The sequence below is a fragment of the Anomaloglossus baeobatrachus genome, chromosome 11 (assembly GCF_048569485.1).
Source record: "Anomaloglossus baeobatrachus isolate aAnoBae1 chromosome 11, aAnoBae1.hap1, whole genome shotgun sequence".
Lineage (NCBI taxonomy): Eukaryota > Metazoa > Chordata > Amphibia > Anura > Aromobatidae > Anomaloglossus > Anomaloglossus baeobatrachus.
The window spans coordinates 187,701,941-187,720,356 of record NC_134363.1 but is presented as its reverse complement, the minus strand read 5'-3'; the positions used below and the strand labels follow the sequence as shown (position 1 = coordinate 187,720,356).

The window sequence follows — 18,416 nt, the reverse complement described above, 5'->3', positions numbered from 1 at the left end:
CCCCTGGTGATGACATCACTGGTATGACATATGATCAGACATGAGACCACACCCCTTATATACAGCCCCGCCCCTGGTGATGACAACATATAATGACATATGATCAAACATGAGACCACACCCCTTATATACAGCCCCACCCCTGGTGATAACATCACTGATATAATGACATATGATCAGACATGAGACCACACCCCTTATATACAGCCCCACCCCTGGTGATGACATCACTGGTATAATGACATATGATCAGACATGAGACCACACCCCTTATATACAGCCCCGCCCCTGGTGATGACAACATATAATGACATATGATCAAACATGAGACCACACCCCTTATATACAGCCCCACCCCTGGTGATGACAACATATAATGACATATGATCAGACATGAGGCCACACCCCTTATATACAGCCCCGCCCCCTGGTGATGACATCACTGATATAATGACATAGTTGTTACTCCAGATACTATAATGTAGAAATTGGTAGTATATATCAATAAATATATATATATATATAACTGTTTATGTGCACCAGCGTTGAAGATAAAGTATAGAACCATCAATGTAAAGTTCCCAAGTGTAATGGAAATCATTCATTAAGCATCACTGTGAAGTAAATCCGGAGAGATGACGATAAATCATGATATTCAAGTATGTCAGGAAGCCCTCTCCTGGTGTCAACCCCCCTTTCCCCCACACAACTGGTTTAGCAACAAACTCCATGGCCATGTCCTGTGATATGGAAATTAGGTGGCTTTGGGACAATGGACACAGGATGACTCCCTGCCGTCACCCTGTAGTAGGAGCTGCTATCTAATTAGCAAGGCTCTGGAAATAGCCAGACAGAACGACTCCAGTAAAAAATGGTTCATATCTCGCAAGCCATATTTCCGATAAATATGGCAACCATAAAAATGGTGTCTCCGCATGTGGACGATGCCGGCACCCCCTTTTTATGGGAGCAGGACATTGGGAAATGCCCCAGGCGTGATATCAGCCATATGGGAACTCGTAGACAGGTCATGAGTCCCCTCGTTCTGTAGCTAAATTCATAACTGTCACAATGAGAGCATTGGCGTCTGCCTACGACGCTCCCAGGCAAAGTTATAGCCAAAATCCCCTTTGCTGGATAATTCTGATCCATGCAGGGGGAGTGGCAGTGCTTCCCTGTGAGGTCACTAAGGTAGGAGGGGACCTGGATCTGCCCAGGTTGATAACCCTACTTCGGCCATTTTCCAAGGTTCTTCTCGCTGGGGGCACGTGTAGGAAACATCTGTGGGAGTTCCTGGAAACCTGGTCTACAGCGCCCCCCTGTGGCCAGACACACAAGGTAACTGATGTAATTGTATACCTGTTTGTAACCCATGCTTTGATTGTAACTGTACTCTGACATACGTATATTCTGTAGATTCCCTATTGTATATATTGTAGTTTCTAGTGTGCTTTAGGCGATTAAATTATATAATTAATCTTGGGCTGTTCTGTTATCTCGATCTTGAATCCCACGTCTGTGTGTTCGGCTAATAGTTACCGTGAAGCGGTTGGTGGCAGCGAGTTGTGCCAAGGATTATTGTGGGGAGGCCAGTGAGATTCGGGAAGATATTATATATTCCGCCCGCGGAGGTCGGGGGAATATATACCCTACTCTCACCGGGGACCCTTCAATAATCGGCATAAGTAGTATAGCGGCCTCCTTGCTTATTGTCGGGCAATTCCATAATTGGCCTGACTATAAGAGGGGCGCTAGAGAGCGCGTCACGTGCTCTGTCTGTCGGTCGGGAGGTATAAAGTAGGGGTGACCCCCACTTGTTACCCCCCGATTGTGACGTACTGGTAGCCAGCGCGGGGGATTTCTGAGTGACCCCCCCGGTGGTTTGTGACATATTGGTGGCAAGCGGTGGGATCGAGATAATAGTGTGTGTGAGTGTGAGACCCATACTCCCAGACACTAAAGACTGCCTGCAGCAGCTGTGGCTGCTGGGGTCTTCAGACTAGCTCAACACTAGAGTGTCAGAGTGCAGATACTGTAAGGTGTGTGGAGGCATCAGGTGTCAGTTCTGTGTCAGTGACCAAAGTCTGCAACAATGGCTGATAGCACCAGGAGCAAAGCCAAAGGAATGGCCGATGCTCAGGCCAGAGACGATGAGGAGGTTGTCCACGAGCCCTCCAGGAGCCCGACGCCAGAGAACAGCTCTGCAGAGGACATCGCACAACCTGGGACTGCTGGACAAGATGAGGAGGAGCTCGCCCAAGGTTCCTCAACGAGCCAGATGCCAGCCCTCCGCTCTGCAATGGACAGTGAAGCACCAGGCTCCGCAGCGGGCCGCAGATCACCACGTGCCATTCCACCGAGCCTGGGAGGCTCGGATAGCCTTCTTCAAATGGCTATGGCCCTTCTCCAGGCTGGAGACCGGGATACCTACGAGATACTCATGGCAGAGCGCAGGGCAGAGCGGCAGGCAGCGCGTGAAGAGCGCCAGGCAGAGCGTGACTACCAGCTGCAGCTAGCTCAGCTCCGGCCCTCATCAGCCACACGTGACCTTCAAGACACCAAACTTCCAAAGGTCCGTGTTGAGGACTTCCCAGTGCTGGAGAAGGATGGAGACTTGGACTCTTTCTTGACTGCTTTTGAGCGGACTTGCTTGCAGCACCATCTGAACAAGGACCAGTGGGCCAAATACCTGACCCCCCGTTTAAGGGGTAAGGCCCTGGATATCCTTGGGGACTTGCCTGCTGAGGCGGATCAGGGCTACGACACCATCAAGCGGGCCCTGATCCAACAGTACAACCTCACCCCGGAGTCCTACCGCAAGAAGTTCCGGACGCTGCAGAAGGGACCAAAGGACTCCTGGGCTGACCACCGGCGGGCACTTGCCCGAGCTGCCGACCACTGGACCCAAGGCCTGCAGCTTTCCACCGGACCGGAGATCCTGGACTTGTTCATCACGGAGCAACTCTTGTGGAACTGCCCTGAGGATCTCCGCCAGTTCATCCGAGACCAGAAGCCAAAGGGATCCACGGCTACAGCTGCCCTGGCAGATGACTACACCAACAATCGGGCTCCTGAAGCCAGGAGAGCAGCCACCAGCAGCACCTGGAGAGGGGGTAAGATGAACTCTGCGACTGCCCCACCTGCCCCTAGACTGCAGGGGGTGTCCCCCTCAACTCCCCTCTCCAGGCCCGTGGCAGAGCCAAGACGGTGCCACCAGTGCAACCTACCTGGACACTTCAAGGCCATGTGCCCTCAGCGTCCCAAGGCCCCGGCTCCGTCCCCGTCCCAAGGGCCGCCCAAGGTGTATTGTGTGGGTGGGGGTGGTGGTAGGTCCCTGGACAGCTTCCAACCTGTCACCGTCGGCCAGTCTGTGACCATAGGACTGCGAGACAGCGCCTCGGAGGTGACTCTGGTGCGGCCTGAGATGGTGTCCCCCCAAGACTTGATCCCTGGAAAAACCCTCGCTGTCTCCGGGATTGGAGGCATTGACCCGGCGCTGCCTGTTGCTGACATTTATGTGGACTGGGGCGCAGGGCGAGGGGTGAGGGAGGTGGGGGTAACTGATCGGATCCCTGCAAACGTGCTACTTGGGACAGATTTGGGGCAAATAACCTCCCAGTTTGGCCCCGCCCCAAAGGCTGAACCTTCAGCCAGTGCTGACATGACTCCTGACAATGTTAATGTGTTATCTATGAATGATGTAAGGGAGGAGGGAGTGAACTCTGATATTTCTGCTTGCACAGACACCATAGACACACACACAGCTGCAGCTGTGACAGGGGAGGGGGTCAGAGAAAGGTGTGACAATGCCTCTACAAGTAACCAGCCTGTGAGCTGGGATCTGCTGCCCTCTGCAGGGATAAGCAGAGAGCAGGGTGCTGCAGGGGGAGGACCAGTGTGTGGGGTGGGGGCTACCACAGCAAATGTGGGGTCCCCAGAGATTTCACAGCGGGGTTCTGTTGCTGCAGGAGGGGAACAGGCAGGTGAGATTGGGGCCGGTCCAGGAGCGGAAGTGCTCCCAGGTAAGATCTCGGTGCATGGTTCCCCCACAACCGGGGTGTCAGGAAGCCAGGTAGGTCTGCCTGAACCGGCGACTTGGTCAGGAACGGAGGAGGAGCAGGCACGACCCACGGTCGCAGCGGCTGTGGCCGCTGTCACCCGCAGTGGGAGTGCTGGAAGCCAAGGGGCCTCCCGGAGGTCCGATAGCTCTTCCCCTTCTGACCAAGTGGCAGCCGAGTCAGGTGGAGGCCAGGACACAGGTCCCGGGGTACTGACTGAAGATGTGACCGTCTCGTCGATTCTGGCCACATCTAGTCAGGGGTTTCAGGCAGCGTTAGAAGCTGACGACAGCCTGAAAGCTCTTAAGGAGCAGGCGGCACAGCCTCCCTCGGACTCGGACCCGGAGCGAGTGGTCTGGGACCAAGGACGGCTGTACCGGGCCACGGTCCAGCAGGGTTCACCGGAGGCGTGGCCCAGGGACCGACAGTTGGTGGTACCCTATCCGTTCCGGACGGAGTTGTTGCGGATCGCACATGAGATTCCGATGGCCGGACACCTAGGGATCGCTAAGACCAAGGCCAGGTTAAACCAGCATTTCTACTGGCCAAAAATGGGGGCCGATGTGGCTGCCTACTGCCGTTCGTGTGAAACCTGTCAGAGAGTGGGGAAGGCGGGGCCACACCCCAAAGCCCCACTAGTATCTCTGCCAATCATCGATGAGCCTTTCAGGAGGGTGGCTGTGGATCTGGTCGGCCCGCTGGCCATCCCCAGCAGCTCCGGGAAACGCTTCATACTGACGGTAGTGGACTATGCCACCCGGTACCCAGAAGCAGTGGCCTTGTCGTCCATTCGGGCTGACAAGGTGGCCACAGCATTGCTGGAGATTTTCTCCCGAGTGGGTTTTCCCCAGGAAATGCTCACTGACCGGGGGACCCAATTCATGTCCCAGCTGATGGAGGCCCTCTGTAAGCAAGTCCAGGTGCGACATCTGGTGGCCAGCCCGTACCATCCACAGACTAATGGCCTGTGCGAGCGGTTTAATGGCACCTTGAAGCAGATGCTTAAGATGTTGGTCGACTCCCATGGGCGTGACTGGGAGCGGTATCTCCCACACCTGTTATTTGCTTACCGGGAGGTTCCACAGGCCTCAACAGGATTCTCACCGTTTGAGCTCCTGTACGGGCGACGTGTGCGGGGCCCCCTGGCTCTGGTGAAAGAGGCTTGGGAAGGGGATTTGGCCACCCCTGGAGTGTCGGTTATCGAGTATGTCATGCGCTTCCGGGACAAAATGCAGGCCTTGACGCAACTGGTACACGACAATATGGCTCAAGCCCAGGCCGATCAGAAGCGTTGGTACGACCAGAACGCTTGTGAGAGGACCTACCAAGTGGGTCAAAAGGTGTGGGTACTGGTCCCCGTACCACAGGACAAGCTTCAGGCAGCCTGGGAAGGCCCATACCTCGTGTACCAGCAGCTCAACCCTGTGACGTACCTGGTCACCCTGGACCCTGCCCGTGGAAGGCGGAAGCCCTTCCATGTGAACATGATGAAGGCACATCATGAGCGGGAGGCATGTGCGCTCCCCGTGTGCAACCTGCCCGAGGAGGGAGAAGCGGAAACCCTCTTGGATATGCTAGCCCAGGTTAGGGCAGGCGGATCCATTGAGGATGTAGAGGTTGGCCACCAGCTCTTGGAGGACCAACGGTCCCAGCTGTGGGCCACCCTACACCCCTTCCGGGGGTTGTTTACCAACCAGCCCGGAAGGACTGACTTGGCTGTCCATCACGTGGACACTGGGGATCATCCCCCGATCCGGCGTTCAGCATATCGGGTCTCCCTGGAGGTGCAGCAACACATGCGCCAGGAGATTGACGAGATGCTGAAGCTGGGGGTGATCCAGGCATCCAACAGCGCTTGGGCCTCGCCTGTAGTCCTCGTCCCTAAGAAGGACCGAACCACTCGGTTCTGCGTGGACTACAGGGGGCTCAATGCTGTCACGGTCGCCGATGCGTACCCAATGCCACGCATCGATGACCTGCTCGATCAGTTGGCCGGGGCTCAGTACCTGACCATCATGGATCTGAGCCGGGGATATTGGCAGATCCCCCTGACTCGCAAGGCCAGGGAACGCTCTGCCTTTATTACCCCATTTGGACTGTACGAGTCCACGGTGATGCCATTCGGGATGAGGAATGCCCCTGCCACTTTCCAGCGGATGGTCAACACCCTGCTCAAGGGACTTGAAGGGTACGCGGCCGCGTACCTGGATGACATTGCCGTCTTCAGTCCCACCTGGGAGGACCACCTAGAGCATCTAGCACAGGTGCTCAGGCGGATCCACCGGGCAGGTTTGACCATCAAGCCGGGAAAGTGTCAGCTGGCCATGAGCGAGGTCCAGTACCTCGGTCACCGGGTAGGTGGGAGAACACTGAAGCCCGAGCCTGAGAAAGTGGAGGCCATCGCATCCTGGCCCACCCCCAGGACCAAGAAGCAGGTGATGTCCTTCTTGGGGACCGCTGGGTACTATAGGAGGTTTGTTCCATGCTATAGTAGCCTGGCAAAGCCCTTGACGGACCTCACCAAGAAGAAGCTGCCCTCTGCAGTCGATTGGACAGTGGACTGCGAGACAGCCTTCCAGGCCCTAAAGGACGCCCTGTCCAGCCCGCCCGTGCTACAGGCAGCCGACTTCACGCGGCCGTTTGTAGTACAGACCGACGCCAGTGACTTCGGCCTCGGTGCGGTGCTCAGCCAGGTGGACTCTGCGAGCCAAGAGCACCCAGTCTTGTACCTGAGCAGGAAGCTGTTGCCAAGGGAAGTGGCCTATTCTACAATGGAGAAGGAGTGCCTGGCCATAGTGTGGGCCCTGCAGCGTCTGCAACCCTATCTATACGGGCGCCACTTCATCGTGGAGACGGACCACAATCCCCTCAGCTGGTTGCACACCGTCTCTGGGACGAATGGGCGATTGTTGCGATGGAGCCTTGCGCTCCAGCAATACAACTTCACCATTCGCCACAAAAGGGGCCGTGACCACGGTAACGCAGACGGGCTGTCCCGACAAGGAGAGGTCGCGGACGGGCGCACGGGGGAACACCGGAGTGTGCTGCCCCCTAGCGCCCTCAAAAGGGGGGAGGTGTGAAGTAAATCCGGAGAGATGACGATAAATCATGATATTCAAGTATGTCAGGAAGCCCTCTCCTGGTGTCAACCCCCCTTTCCCCCACACAACTGGTTTAGCAACAAACTCCATGGCCATGTCCTGTGATATGGAAATTAGGTGGCTTTGGGACAATGGACACAGGATGACTCCCTGCCGTCACCCTGTAGTAGGAGCTGCTATCTAATTAGCAAGGCTCTGGAAATAGCCAGACAGAACGACTCCAGTAAAAAATGGTTCATATCTCGCAAGCCATATTTCCGATAAATATGGCAACCATAAAAATGGTGTCTCCGCATGTGGACGATGCCGGCACCCCCTTTTTATGGGAGCAGGACATTGGGAAATGCCCCAGGCGTGATATCAGCCATATGGGAACTCGTAGACAGGTCATGAGTCCCCTCGTTCTGTAGCTAAATTCATAACTGTCACAATGAGAGCATTGGCGTCTGCCTACGACGCTCCCAGGCAAAGTTATAGCCAAAATCCCCTTTGCTGGATAATTCTGATCCATGCAGGGGGAGTGGCAGTGCTTCCCTGTGAGGTCACTAAGGTAGGAGGGGACCTGGATCTGCCCAGGTTGATAACCCTACTTCGGCCATTTTCCAAGGTTCTTCTCGCTGGGGGCACGTGTAGGAAACATCTGTGGGAGTTCCTGGAAACCTGGTCTACAGCGCCCCCCTGTGGCCAGACACACAAGGTAACTGATGTAATTGTATACCTGTTTGTAACCCATGCTTTGATTGTAACTGTACTCTGACATACGTATATTCTGTAGATTCCCTATTGTATATATTGTAGTTTCTAGTGTGCTTTAGGCGATTAAATTATATAATTAATCTTGGGCTGTTCTGTTATCTCGATCTTGAATCCCACGTCTGTGTGTTCGGCTAATAGTTACCGTGAAGCGGTTGGTGGCAGCGAGTTGTGCCAAGGATTATTGTGGGGAGGCCAGTGAGATTCGGGAAGATATTATATATTCCGCCCGCGGAGGTCGGGGGAATATATACCCTACTCTCACCGGGGACCCTTCAATAATCGGCATAAGTAGTATAGCGGCCTCCTTGCTTATTGTCGGGCAATTCCATAATTGGCCTGACTATAAGAGGGGCGCTAGAGAGCGCGTCACGTGCTCTGTCTGTCGGTCGGGAGGTATAAAGTAGGGGTGACCCCCACTTGTTACCCCCCGATTGTGACGTACTGGTAGCCAGCGCGGGGGATTTCTGAGTGACCCCCCCGGTGGTTTGTGACAATCACTTTGTACCATCAATTTGTAAATGGTAAGTATAATCAATATTGTGTCACCCCGATGTGTGTTCCTGACGAAGGCATGCTGCCGAAACATGCGTCGGGGTAACACACTGTTTAGGCTATGGTCTCTGTTATATCATAGACAGTTATATATATTTATTGACATATACTGCCAATTTCCACATTATAGCATCTGGAGTAATAACTGTGCCTGTATTTTTCTCTATTACATTTAAGCACCATGTTGCACTTTTGTACTTTGTGTGTGGTTGGTGTTAACCATTGCTAATCCTGGTCTTGTGTTTGTCTTATGCATACCCTCCCACTCCACTTGAATCCATTAATAAAAATACATTTTAGATTTACTTTTCTGTACATTTCTGCTGACACCTGCCTGTCTATATGTGTGAGAGGTTGTCACAGCCCAATGTAATAATATTCTATTACTAATACAGAACTCCATAGTATACAGTATAATACGTGACTGTGACATCAGAGTGTGGTCACATGACCGCTCACCGCTGTGTTTCTTTTTGCTGTAACGTTTCGAGTTCCTCTGACACAGGTAGATGACGGCCGCCATCAGCATCAGCCACGTCGCTCCCCCCACGGTGGCGATGAAGGCCGGGTGTTTTATCACTTGGAGGAGGAGATCCAGTGGAATTGCACCGTCCGGCATCTCGTCTTTCATCTCCGGAGTTTCTGGAGATGATAGGTAAGAAAAAAAAAGTGAGGATAAAGCGGAAAAGACACTGCAGGATTCTACAAGAGGGGATTGTATCTGACCCCACATCCTACCGGGGACGGCACTGGCACATACAGGCCTCAACCCAACAGACACGTGGAAGAATGCCAGAGACCCCAGTGATCATTGGGCTACTGCTCATAGATACCGGCAGCCGTCAGATATAATTGTCAGGAGGTCTATACCCCAATTAATGGTTTCTCACTAGTAACCATTCCTTACCAATGAAGATGTATTTCGGGTTACTCAGTTTCCCCATGCCGCTTTCATACATGGCTGCCACCTGCACCTGATATCTCACGCCCGCTGGCAGCTGGGGGATCTCCAGGCTGCGGGTCCCACTGTCCACCGTCCAGTTGGCATGAGGAGGGGTCTCATTTCCAAGGCACCAGATCTACAAAAATCACAAAAAAGAGAATGCATAGAAACACCAAGACACTGGCAATAGGGTATGACGGGCACTCCCTGCTGATGGATTCTGGGTAGGACCGTCCGCTGTGTGAGTGTGTAGAGGAGCCCCGAAGCGAGGCCGGAGCCCCACCGAATGGCCCATCACAGCATACAGCTCACCGGGGGGCTCACACCTCCGGCAGGGGATCTGTGGGCCGGTAACTACAGTAGGTGCAGGAGCTGCAATCGCACCCGGGCCCGGGAGCCTTGGGGGCCTCATGAGTGTTTTTAGCGTATATGAAATAAACAAACAATGCCATTAAAGACTGGCAATAAGGCCCGGTTGGAGCTTTTGCATTGGGACCCATGAGCTGCACGTTTCGCCACTGTCCTTTCTAAAGCCATTATGGTCCAACTCTTGGTCTCACGGCGCGGCATCCTCATCCACAGCGACTGCAGTTCACACAAAGGGCTCGTCTCACCCCAGGCTTAGAGGCAACCCCTCTCTTCTGCAGCCAGTCGCTGTCATTCTCTATCAGGCTAACTCTACAGGCGGCCGGTCACAAAGGCTACCATGCCTCAGCATTATTACAGCATATGTGCTATTGAGTCCAGGGTAAGCTGCTGATTCCTGGGGTCTGACTGGTGGTCTTTTTCCCCCCCGAGTGACCCGGAGATCTCAGCATCTGGGTCTTGACTGGAGAAGTTATGCCCAACCTCCGCTTCAATGCTGGTGCACAGGACTGTCAGAAATACTGGAGTGCTGGGTTCAGGTTTTTCTGACAGTCCCATAGACAATGAATAGAGCGGAGGTCGAGCATGCGTCCCTCCACTGCGCTGCAGAGCCATCATCTCACGACTGATGGTCAGACCCCCAGCAATCAGTAAGTGATACCTAACCCATGGAGGAAGACAAAAGTGATATTTCTAAAATCACAGGTTAACGATAAAACACTATCATCCTAACATCAGTAGAGGCGTCCGGAGCAACAAATCTGCGATCAGTCATTTGACAGAGGGGTGAAAGGCAGTGAATGGGATTAGTAGATCTAAGTCTCGGTCACGTCAATTTGGGATATTTCTCCAAGGCAGGGTTCAGTCTACGGAGCGTCAGTATATAGAATCGGCAACCACTCAGATTCTGCTGGAGTGGAAGGAGGCCCAGAAGTCCTATGATATTCACCTCAGGGAAAAGGCCGGGAATAGGCGGATGTTCTCGCAGCACACATTTTTTGAAGAGGGGGAGAAGGCAGGACATCTATTGGCTGTGATCGCTAGGGCACAGCAGGGAAGCTCCTTTGTGGGTGCGATAAAAAACTCCACGGGGGCTGTGGTTAGTGAATCAGAGAGGATATTGCAGGTTTTTGCCGATTTCTACCAGCAATTATATACTTCCAAATTAAGTTTTACTGAGGAACAGATTGACTCCTCCTATCTGGAGGGTATACCTCTTCCTAGGCTCTCTGAGTCGGATCGAGTTTACCTGAATGGCCCCCTGCAATTGGAGGAACTGCAGCTGGCGGTGACTTCCATGTCTAATGGAAAATCCCCGGGATTGTATGGTCTTCCAATAGAAATATACAAAAAATTTGGAGACATCCTACTGCCGCAGCTCTTGCAAACGTTCCAAGGAGCGGTCAAAACGGGCCGCCTTCCACCATCAATGCAGGAGGCAATTGTGGTGGTCATACTTAAACCAGGTAAAGACCCCTTGCTTCCTGATTCATATAGACCGATATCTCTCCTTACCACGGATATTAAAATCATAGCCAAGGTATTGGCATCTAGATTAAACAAGGCGATTTCCTCTCTGATTCATTCTGACCAGTCCGGCTTTATGCCCTCTAGATCTACAGCGGTTAACATTAGACGCCTCCACCTCAATTTACAACTTCCAGTAGATAACCCGGGGGACAGAGTTCTCTGCTCCATGGACGCAGCCAAAGAATTCGACTCCATTGAGTGGAACTTTCTGTGGGCAGTCCTCCGTAGGTTTGGGCTGGGTGAGGATTTCATCTCCTGGGTCTACATTACTATATGGCAGGCCTACAGCTAGAATTCGTGTTAATGGTAGGCTCACTTCAACATTTAAATTTGACCAGGGGCACTCGTCAGGGGTGTCCCCTATCACCCCTTCTGTTTGCAATGGCTATAGAGCCTATGGCAGAGATCCTGCGTAGACACCCAAAAATAACGGGCTTCAGAAGGGGGGATCGAGAGGAAAAAGTGGCTCTGTATGCGGATGATACTCTCCTCTTTTTGTCAGACGCATCGGTCTCGTTGCCAGTGGCCATGGAGGTGATTCAGAGGTTTGGGAGTTACTCCGGGTTAACTATAAATTGGGGGAAGTCGGTGTTACTCCCTGTGGATAATTTGGCTGATACTCCTAGATACACTCCTTCAGGACTGCAGATTTCCCCGCAGTTTAAATACTTGGGAATTAATGTTACCGCCAGAGTGAATGATTATACCACACTTAATTTGTCCCCAATCCTTAAAAAATTCAAGGATAAAATTGACATATGGACCCGGCTACCTCTATCGGTGGTGGCACGGGCGAACCTGGTAAAAATGATACTTCTGGGGTATCCACATTGGATACCCCAGAGATATTTCTATAAAGTTAACTCACTCTTCAGGGAATTGATATGGAGGAGGCGTAGTCCAAGAATTAAATTAGAAACGTTACAGAGGAGTAAACGCGATGGAGGACCCTCAGTGCCAAATCCATGGGCATACTTTGCAGCCGCCCAGATGCAACATATCCGAGGGTGGGAGGACCCGGGGGGGGGGGGGGGCTCGCAAAGACTATCACTGCAGCAATATTTCAGGTCACTTAGTCTTTATGAGACCCTAGAAGCAGGTGAATTTAACGCATCATCGGAACCTATGCCTACCCTTCTGTTGATACACAAGTTATGGAATAAAATCAGAGGTATACAGGACATTGAGGGGCCAACGCAGTTCACTTCTATCTGGGACACTTTGTGGCTGCCCAATTTAAATAAACTGGAGGGGTTTGGGGTTTGGAGGGAGGGGGCTGGTCCGACTCACACACCTAATGGAAGGAGATAATTTTAAAGAATTCTCCACGCTACAAACAGAGTTTGGTTTTTTGAATAGCGAATTCTATAAATACCTTCAATTAAGACACGCATACCGTGCTGAGGCTGGCATGGTTGGCCGCAAAATTCAGTGTAATAGAATAATACAGAGAATTGCTTCTTCAGGAGGCTCATCTGGTCTGATATCAGTATTATACGGCGAAGTACTGGACAGGTTAACACATCATTCACCAAACTCTAAGCAGAGGTGGGAGCAGGAGATAGGGCCTATTGAGGACAATCAGTGGGCGGAAATATTGGAAAGAACACCTGCCCTGTCCCTGGGGGAAGCCTACAGGTTGTCTCATTTGTATGTCATCCATCGAGTCTACCGGACTCCAAAATTTCTATTTGACATAGGTGCCAGACCGGATCCCACCTGTCCACGCTGTGGGGCGGACTCAGCGTCCATGCTCCACATGCTGTGGTCCTGCCCTAGTTTGGAGGCGTTTTGGAGGGGGGTGTCTTCAATTATTAACAGAGTGTATATCACAGATCTAAGTCTTACCCCCTTGGTGTGTATCCTGGGATATATTGAAGACCTGAAATTGGGAGAAGAGGGTAAACTGGCGGCTGCCCGTATGCTATACATGGCAAGAAAATTAATAGCACAATATTGGATTACGGATCGGGTCCCCACCATATCAGAGTTTGTTAACAAGGTCAACTGGATAGTAAATTTGGAGAAAGGAATATATTTAAAAAGAAATTGTATGGCCAAATTTGAAAAGATCTGGGCCCCGTGGTTAGACGACTCTGGCCTGGCAACTAGGGATTTATTTAGGTTCCGGCTGGGCTGGTCTTAAAATTATGATATAAATAGCTGAAAGACTGAACGATCATGGAAACAGCATCCCCCTACCACGAACTCTTTTCCTGTTTGTGTCTGGTATGAGGCATACATGACGGTTCATGAGATGGGAACATGAAGGATTCTGATCCTCTAGTATTTCATAGGTCAGATGTTTCATGGGGGAGGGCTATGGCATCTATATAACACATGTGTGAAATGGTCAAATGTATGTTTATTGTTTCTCGGTTTCTCATGTGGGGGGAGGGGTGGGACTGTAGGGGTTATGTTGACCCCGAATTGTATGTTTTATGTATTATATAAAATTTCCAATAAAAACATTTTGGTTTAAGAAAGGCACTGAATAGAAACCCTCTTATAGGCCTGTGACACACATCCGTGCCGCCGGTACGTGTTTGTCATTTTTTACACGTACCAGCGGCACGGAGACACGTTAACCAATGCTACCCTACTGTAGCAGGCACACACACTTAAAACCACACGGAACGTGTGTCCGTTTGTACGTGTGTGCGTTTTTCAAAGCGCTGACATGTCAGTGTTTTCTCCCGCAGCATGGGTGTCACACGGCCCGCACCCGTACCACACGGGTGTAGTGTGGATGCGGTCCCGTGTGACACGCGCCGGCGAAAACACACGTGTCAGTGAAAAAAAAACATTTACTCACCTTCTCCACCCTCCTGTCTCTGCCGCTGCTGCCTCTTGCTGCCGACCGCCGCTCATTATTCTCATTGAATATTCACTTCACTGCCTGGCAGCAGCAGCAGCGGGGAGACGGGAGGGCTGGAGACCGAGGATCAGCACCACGGACAGCAGCGCGGACAGCAGGAAGGACCAGGTGAGTATGTTAATTACCGGTTCTACGTGTGCTATCGCGGATAGCACACGTAGAACACACGTGTCCCGCACGTACCAGAGACACATACTTACCTGCACGCAACACGCAGGGGAAATACGTGTCTCTCGCCACGTGCGTGAATTTCACGTGAATGTGGCAGAGGCCATAAGAAGGACTCAGCCTGCTCAGAGATGTGTCCTCTGAATGTAATCAGTGCATGTTTCTATTCACTGAAGGCAAGCAGAGCTCTTGAGGAGTATATGACACAGCTCAGGTGTCTTCTCCGGAGTCTGACAGCCGCTCTCATTGTTTGATAAAATGGACAAGTCATTTACTGTGTAGACATCTGAGACGTTGCGCTGCCGCCGGCGACTTTACCCTGCGGTGAAACTAATCACACCCCGCTGAGAGCGATTCCCCGCTCCTTCATCTCCTCGCGCCTCCAGAGAAGTGTATGCTAATGTGAAGTGAAAACGACAATGTAATTAATAAAGATTCACCTGTCACCTGTGATTGACGTCTGCCGCCGCCGTGTGCCGCCGCCGCCTGCCCCGGAAACATGAGATACGCAATTGTCTTATGTTGTAAATGAATCAGAGAATCCGGCAGGAGCCGCCGCCAGCTGTGACGTGTAACGGAGAGACTGGGCCAAAAAACGCAGCCGCCAGCTGTGATGTGTAACGGAGAGACCGGACCAAAAAAACGCACCCGCCAGCTGTGACGTGTAATGGTGAGACCGGACCGAAACACGCAGCCGCCAGCTGTGACGTGTAATGGTGAGACCGGACCGAAAAACGCAGCCGCCAGGTGTGATATGTAATGGAGAGACCGGACCGAAAAACGCAGCCGCCAGGTGTGACATGTAACTGAGAGACCGGACCGAAAAACGCAGCAGCCAGGTGTGATATGTAACGGAGAGACCGGACAGAAAAAGGCAGCCGCCAGGTGTGATATGTAACGGAGAGACCGGACCGAAAAACGCAGCCGCCAGGTGTGATATGTAACAGAGAGACCGGACCGAAAAACGCAGCCGCCAGGTGTGATATGTAACGGAGAGACCGGACAGAAAAAGGAGCCGCCAGGTGTGATATGTAACGGAGAGACCGGACCAAAAAATGCAGCAGCCAGGTGTGATATGTAACGGAGAGACCGGACCGAAAAACGCAGCCGCCAGGTGTGATATGTAACGGAGAGACCGGACAGAAAAAGGAGCCGCCAGGTGTGATATGTAACGGAGAGACCGGACCAAAAAACGCAGCAGCCAGGTGTGATATGTAACGGAGAGACCGGACCGAAAAACGCAGGCGCCAAAGACGTGGCTGATCAGAAGAGAAGACCCCAAGATGAAAGATTTCTCCTCCGCATTCAGTGTTCTGTGCAGCAAAATGAACCCTGGTCATTTGTCTTTGGTGGTTTATCTGCTTCTGGGAAAGTTGGGTGACAACCAATGTGACTTCCATCCCAACTCCCAATAAGGTTGTCACCCAACTTTTCCAGGAACAGACAAGACATGTATAACATCTATAACAGATGAGGACGGCTCCAGGAGTGTCTGCTCCCACTGTACCCCGGATTTACCTTATAAGCCTTGATGTGGCCGCTGTGCCCATCCGGCGGGGGAACTTCCCAGCCCACAATGATGGATCCATTGCCACCGTTGACCAAGGTGACGTTCACCTCCTGTGGAGCAGGTCCAGGAACTACAGAAATGCAGAGACAATAATGGGGTCAAAAAACCTCCGATCCAGCCACAACCCCATAGTTCAGATTAAATACTTTCACAGCTGAGGGTTTGTTACAATTATATCCAATCTGGTGAATTTTTAGTGAGGCACACAATGCAGGCTCCCGGTTGATACGTCACCTGCACTGACATTGTAACGCTCAGATCACACGTCCAGTAATCGTCCATTAGAACAGATTCCGCACCAAACACAACTTTCTTTTCGTTTTGAAATAAACATTGATTTCTGCAGGATCTGTTTTTTTTCCATTGGAGTCTATGGAGGTCGGATCCGTTACATGATTAATATTCAGTCTCCGTTTTTCTTGCATCTATAAAGGATCTGTTTTTTTCTTACTGGATCAGTTTCATATAGAAGATAAATAGCGATCAGGTAACGGATCCGTCCTCCATAGTCTCCAATGGAAAAAAAACAGGTTCAGCAGAAGAAGGGAATTTTGTTTACTTACCGTAAATTCCTTTTCTTCTAGCTCCAATTGGGAGACCCAGACAATTGGGTGTATAGCTACTGCCTCCGGAGGCCGCACAAAGTACTACACTTAAAAGTGTAAGGCCCATCCCCTTCTGGCTATACACCCCCCCGTGGGAGCACGGGTCCCTCAGTTTTAGTGCAAAAGCAAGAAGGAGGAAAGCCAATAACTGTTTCAAAAACAAATTCAATCCGATAAACAATATCGGAGAACGTAACTTATCAACATGAACAACATGTGCACCCGAAAAACAAATACCCTAAGAAAAAACAGGGCGGGTGCTGGGTCTCCCAATTGGAGCTAGAAGAAAAGGAATTTACGGTAAGTAAACAAAATTCCCTTCTTCTTTTTCGCTCCTAATTGGGAGACCCAGACAATTGGGACGTCCAAAAGCAGTCCCTGGGTGGGTAAAAGAATACCTCGTGATCGGGCTGTCAGGCAGCCCTTTCTTACAGGTGGGCCACCGCCGCCTGCAGGACTTGTCTACCTAGGCTGGCATCCGCCGAAGCATAGGTATGCACCTGATAATGCTTGGTAAAAGTGTGCAGACTCGACCAGGTAGCCGCCTGGCACACCTGCTGAGCCGTAGCCTGATGCCGTAATGCCCAGGACGCACCCACGGCTCTGGTAGAATGGGCCTTCAGTCCAGAAGGAGTCGGAAGCCCAGCAGAACGGTAGGTGTGAAGAATTGGTTCCTTGATCCACCGCGCACGGGTGGATTTGGAAGCTTGCGACCCTTTATGCTGACCAGCGACCAGGATAAAGAGTGCATCAGAACGGCGCAGAGGCGCCGTGCGGGAAATGTAGATCCTGAGTGCTCTCACCAGGTCCAACAGATGCAAACCCTTTTCAAATTGGTGAACTGGATGCGGACACAAAGATGGTAAAGTGATATCCTGATTGAGATGAAAGGAAGATACCACCTTGGGAAGAAACTCTGGAATTGGACGCAGTACTACCTTGTCTTGGTGAAACACCAGGAAGGGAGATTTGCAAGATAACGCCGCCAGCTCTGACACTCTCCGAAGAGACGTGACCGCCACCAGAAAAGCCACTTTCTGTGAAAGCCGAGAAAAGGAAATCTCCTTCATAGGCTCGAAAGGTGGCTTCTGGAGAGCAATTAGAACCTTGTTCAGATCCCAGGGTTCCAATGGCCGCTTGTAAGGGGGAATGATATGACAAACCCCTTGCAGGAACGTGCGTACCTTAGGAAGTCGCGCCAGGCGCTTCTGAAAGAATACGGATAGCGCAGAGACCTGTCCTTTAAGGGAGCTAAGCGACAAACCTTTTTCCAACCCAGACTGCAGGAAGGAAAGAAAAATAGGCAATGCAAATGGCCAGGGAGAAACTCCCTGAGCGGAGCACCAAGATAAGAATATCTTCCACGTTCTGTGGTAGATCTTGGCGGAGGATGGCTTCCTAGCCTGTCTCATGGTGGCAACAACATCATGAGATAAACCTGAGGTCCCTAGGATCCAGGACTCAATGGCCACACAGTCAGGTTCAGGGCCGCAGAATTCAGATGGAAAAACGGCCCTTGAGACAGCAAGTCTGGACGGCCTGGTAGCGCCCACGGTTGTCCTACCGTAAGATGCCACAGATCCGGGTACCACGACCTCCTTGGCCAGTCTGGAGCGACGAGAATGGCGCAACGGCAGTCGGACCTGATTTTGCGGAGCACTCTGGGCAACAATGCCAGAGGTGGAAACACATAAAGGTAGTCGGAACTGCGACCAATCCTGAACTAAGGCGTCTGCCGCCAGAGCTCGGTGATCGTGAGACCGTGCCATGAAAACCGGGACCTTGTTGTTGTGCCGTGACGCCATCAGGTCGACGTCCGGCATCCCCCAGCGGCGACAGATCTCCTGAAACACGTCCGGGTGAAGGGACCATTCCCCTGCGTCCATGCC

General features: G+C 51.9%; 1 protein-coding gene across 2 annotated transcripts in view; it reads right to left on the bottom strand.

Annotated features, from left to right (window-relative positions):
- Nucleotides 1-18,416, bottom strand: part of ROBO4 (roundabout guidance receptor 4) — a 108,958-nt gene that overhangs the window by 35,132 nt on the left and 55,410 nt on the right. For both annotated transcript variants that reach the window (XM_075328845.1, XM_075328846.1), the window contains exons 9-11: nt 15,871-15,992; nt 9,375-9,546; nt 8,927-9,109 (exon numbers count right to left, since the gene is read on the bottom strand). In XM_075328845.1, coding sequence (XP_075184960.1) covers nt 8,927-9,109; nt 9,375-9,546; nt 15,871-15,992 — 477 coding nt within the window. The remainder of the gene's footprint in view (nt 1-8,926; nt 9,110-9,374; nt 9,547-15,870; nt 15,993-18,416) is intronic.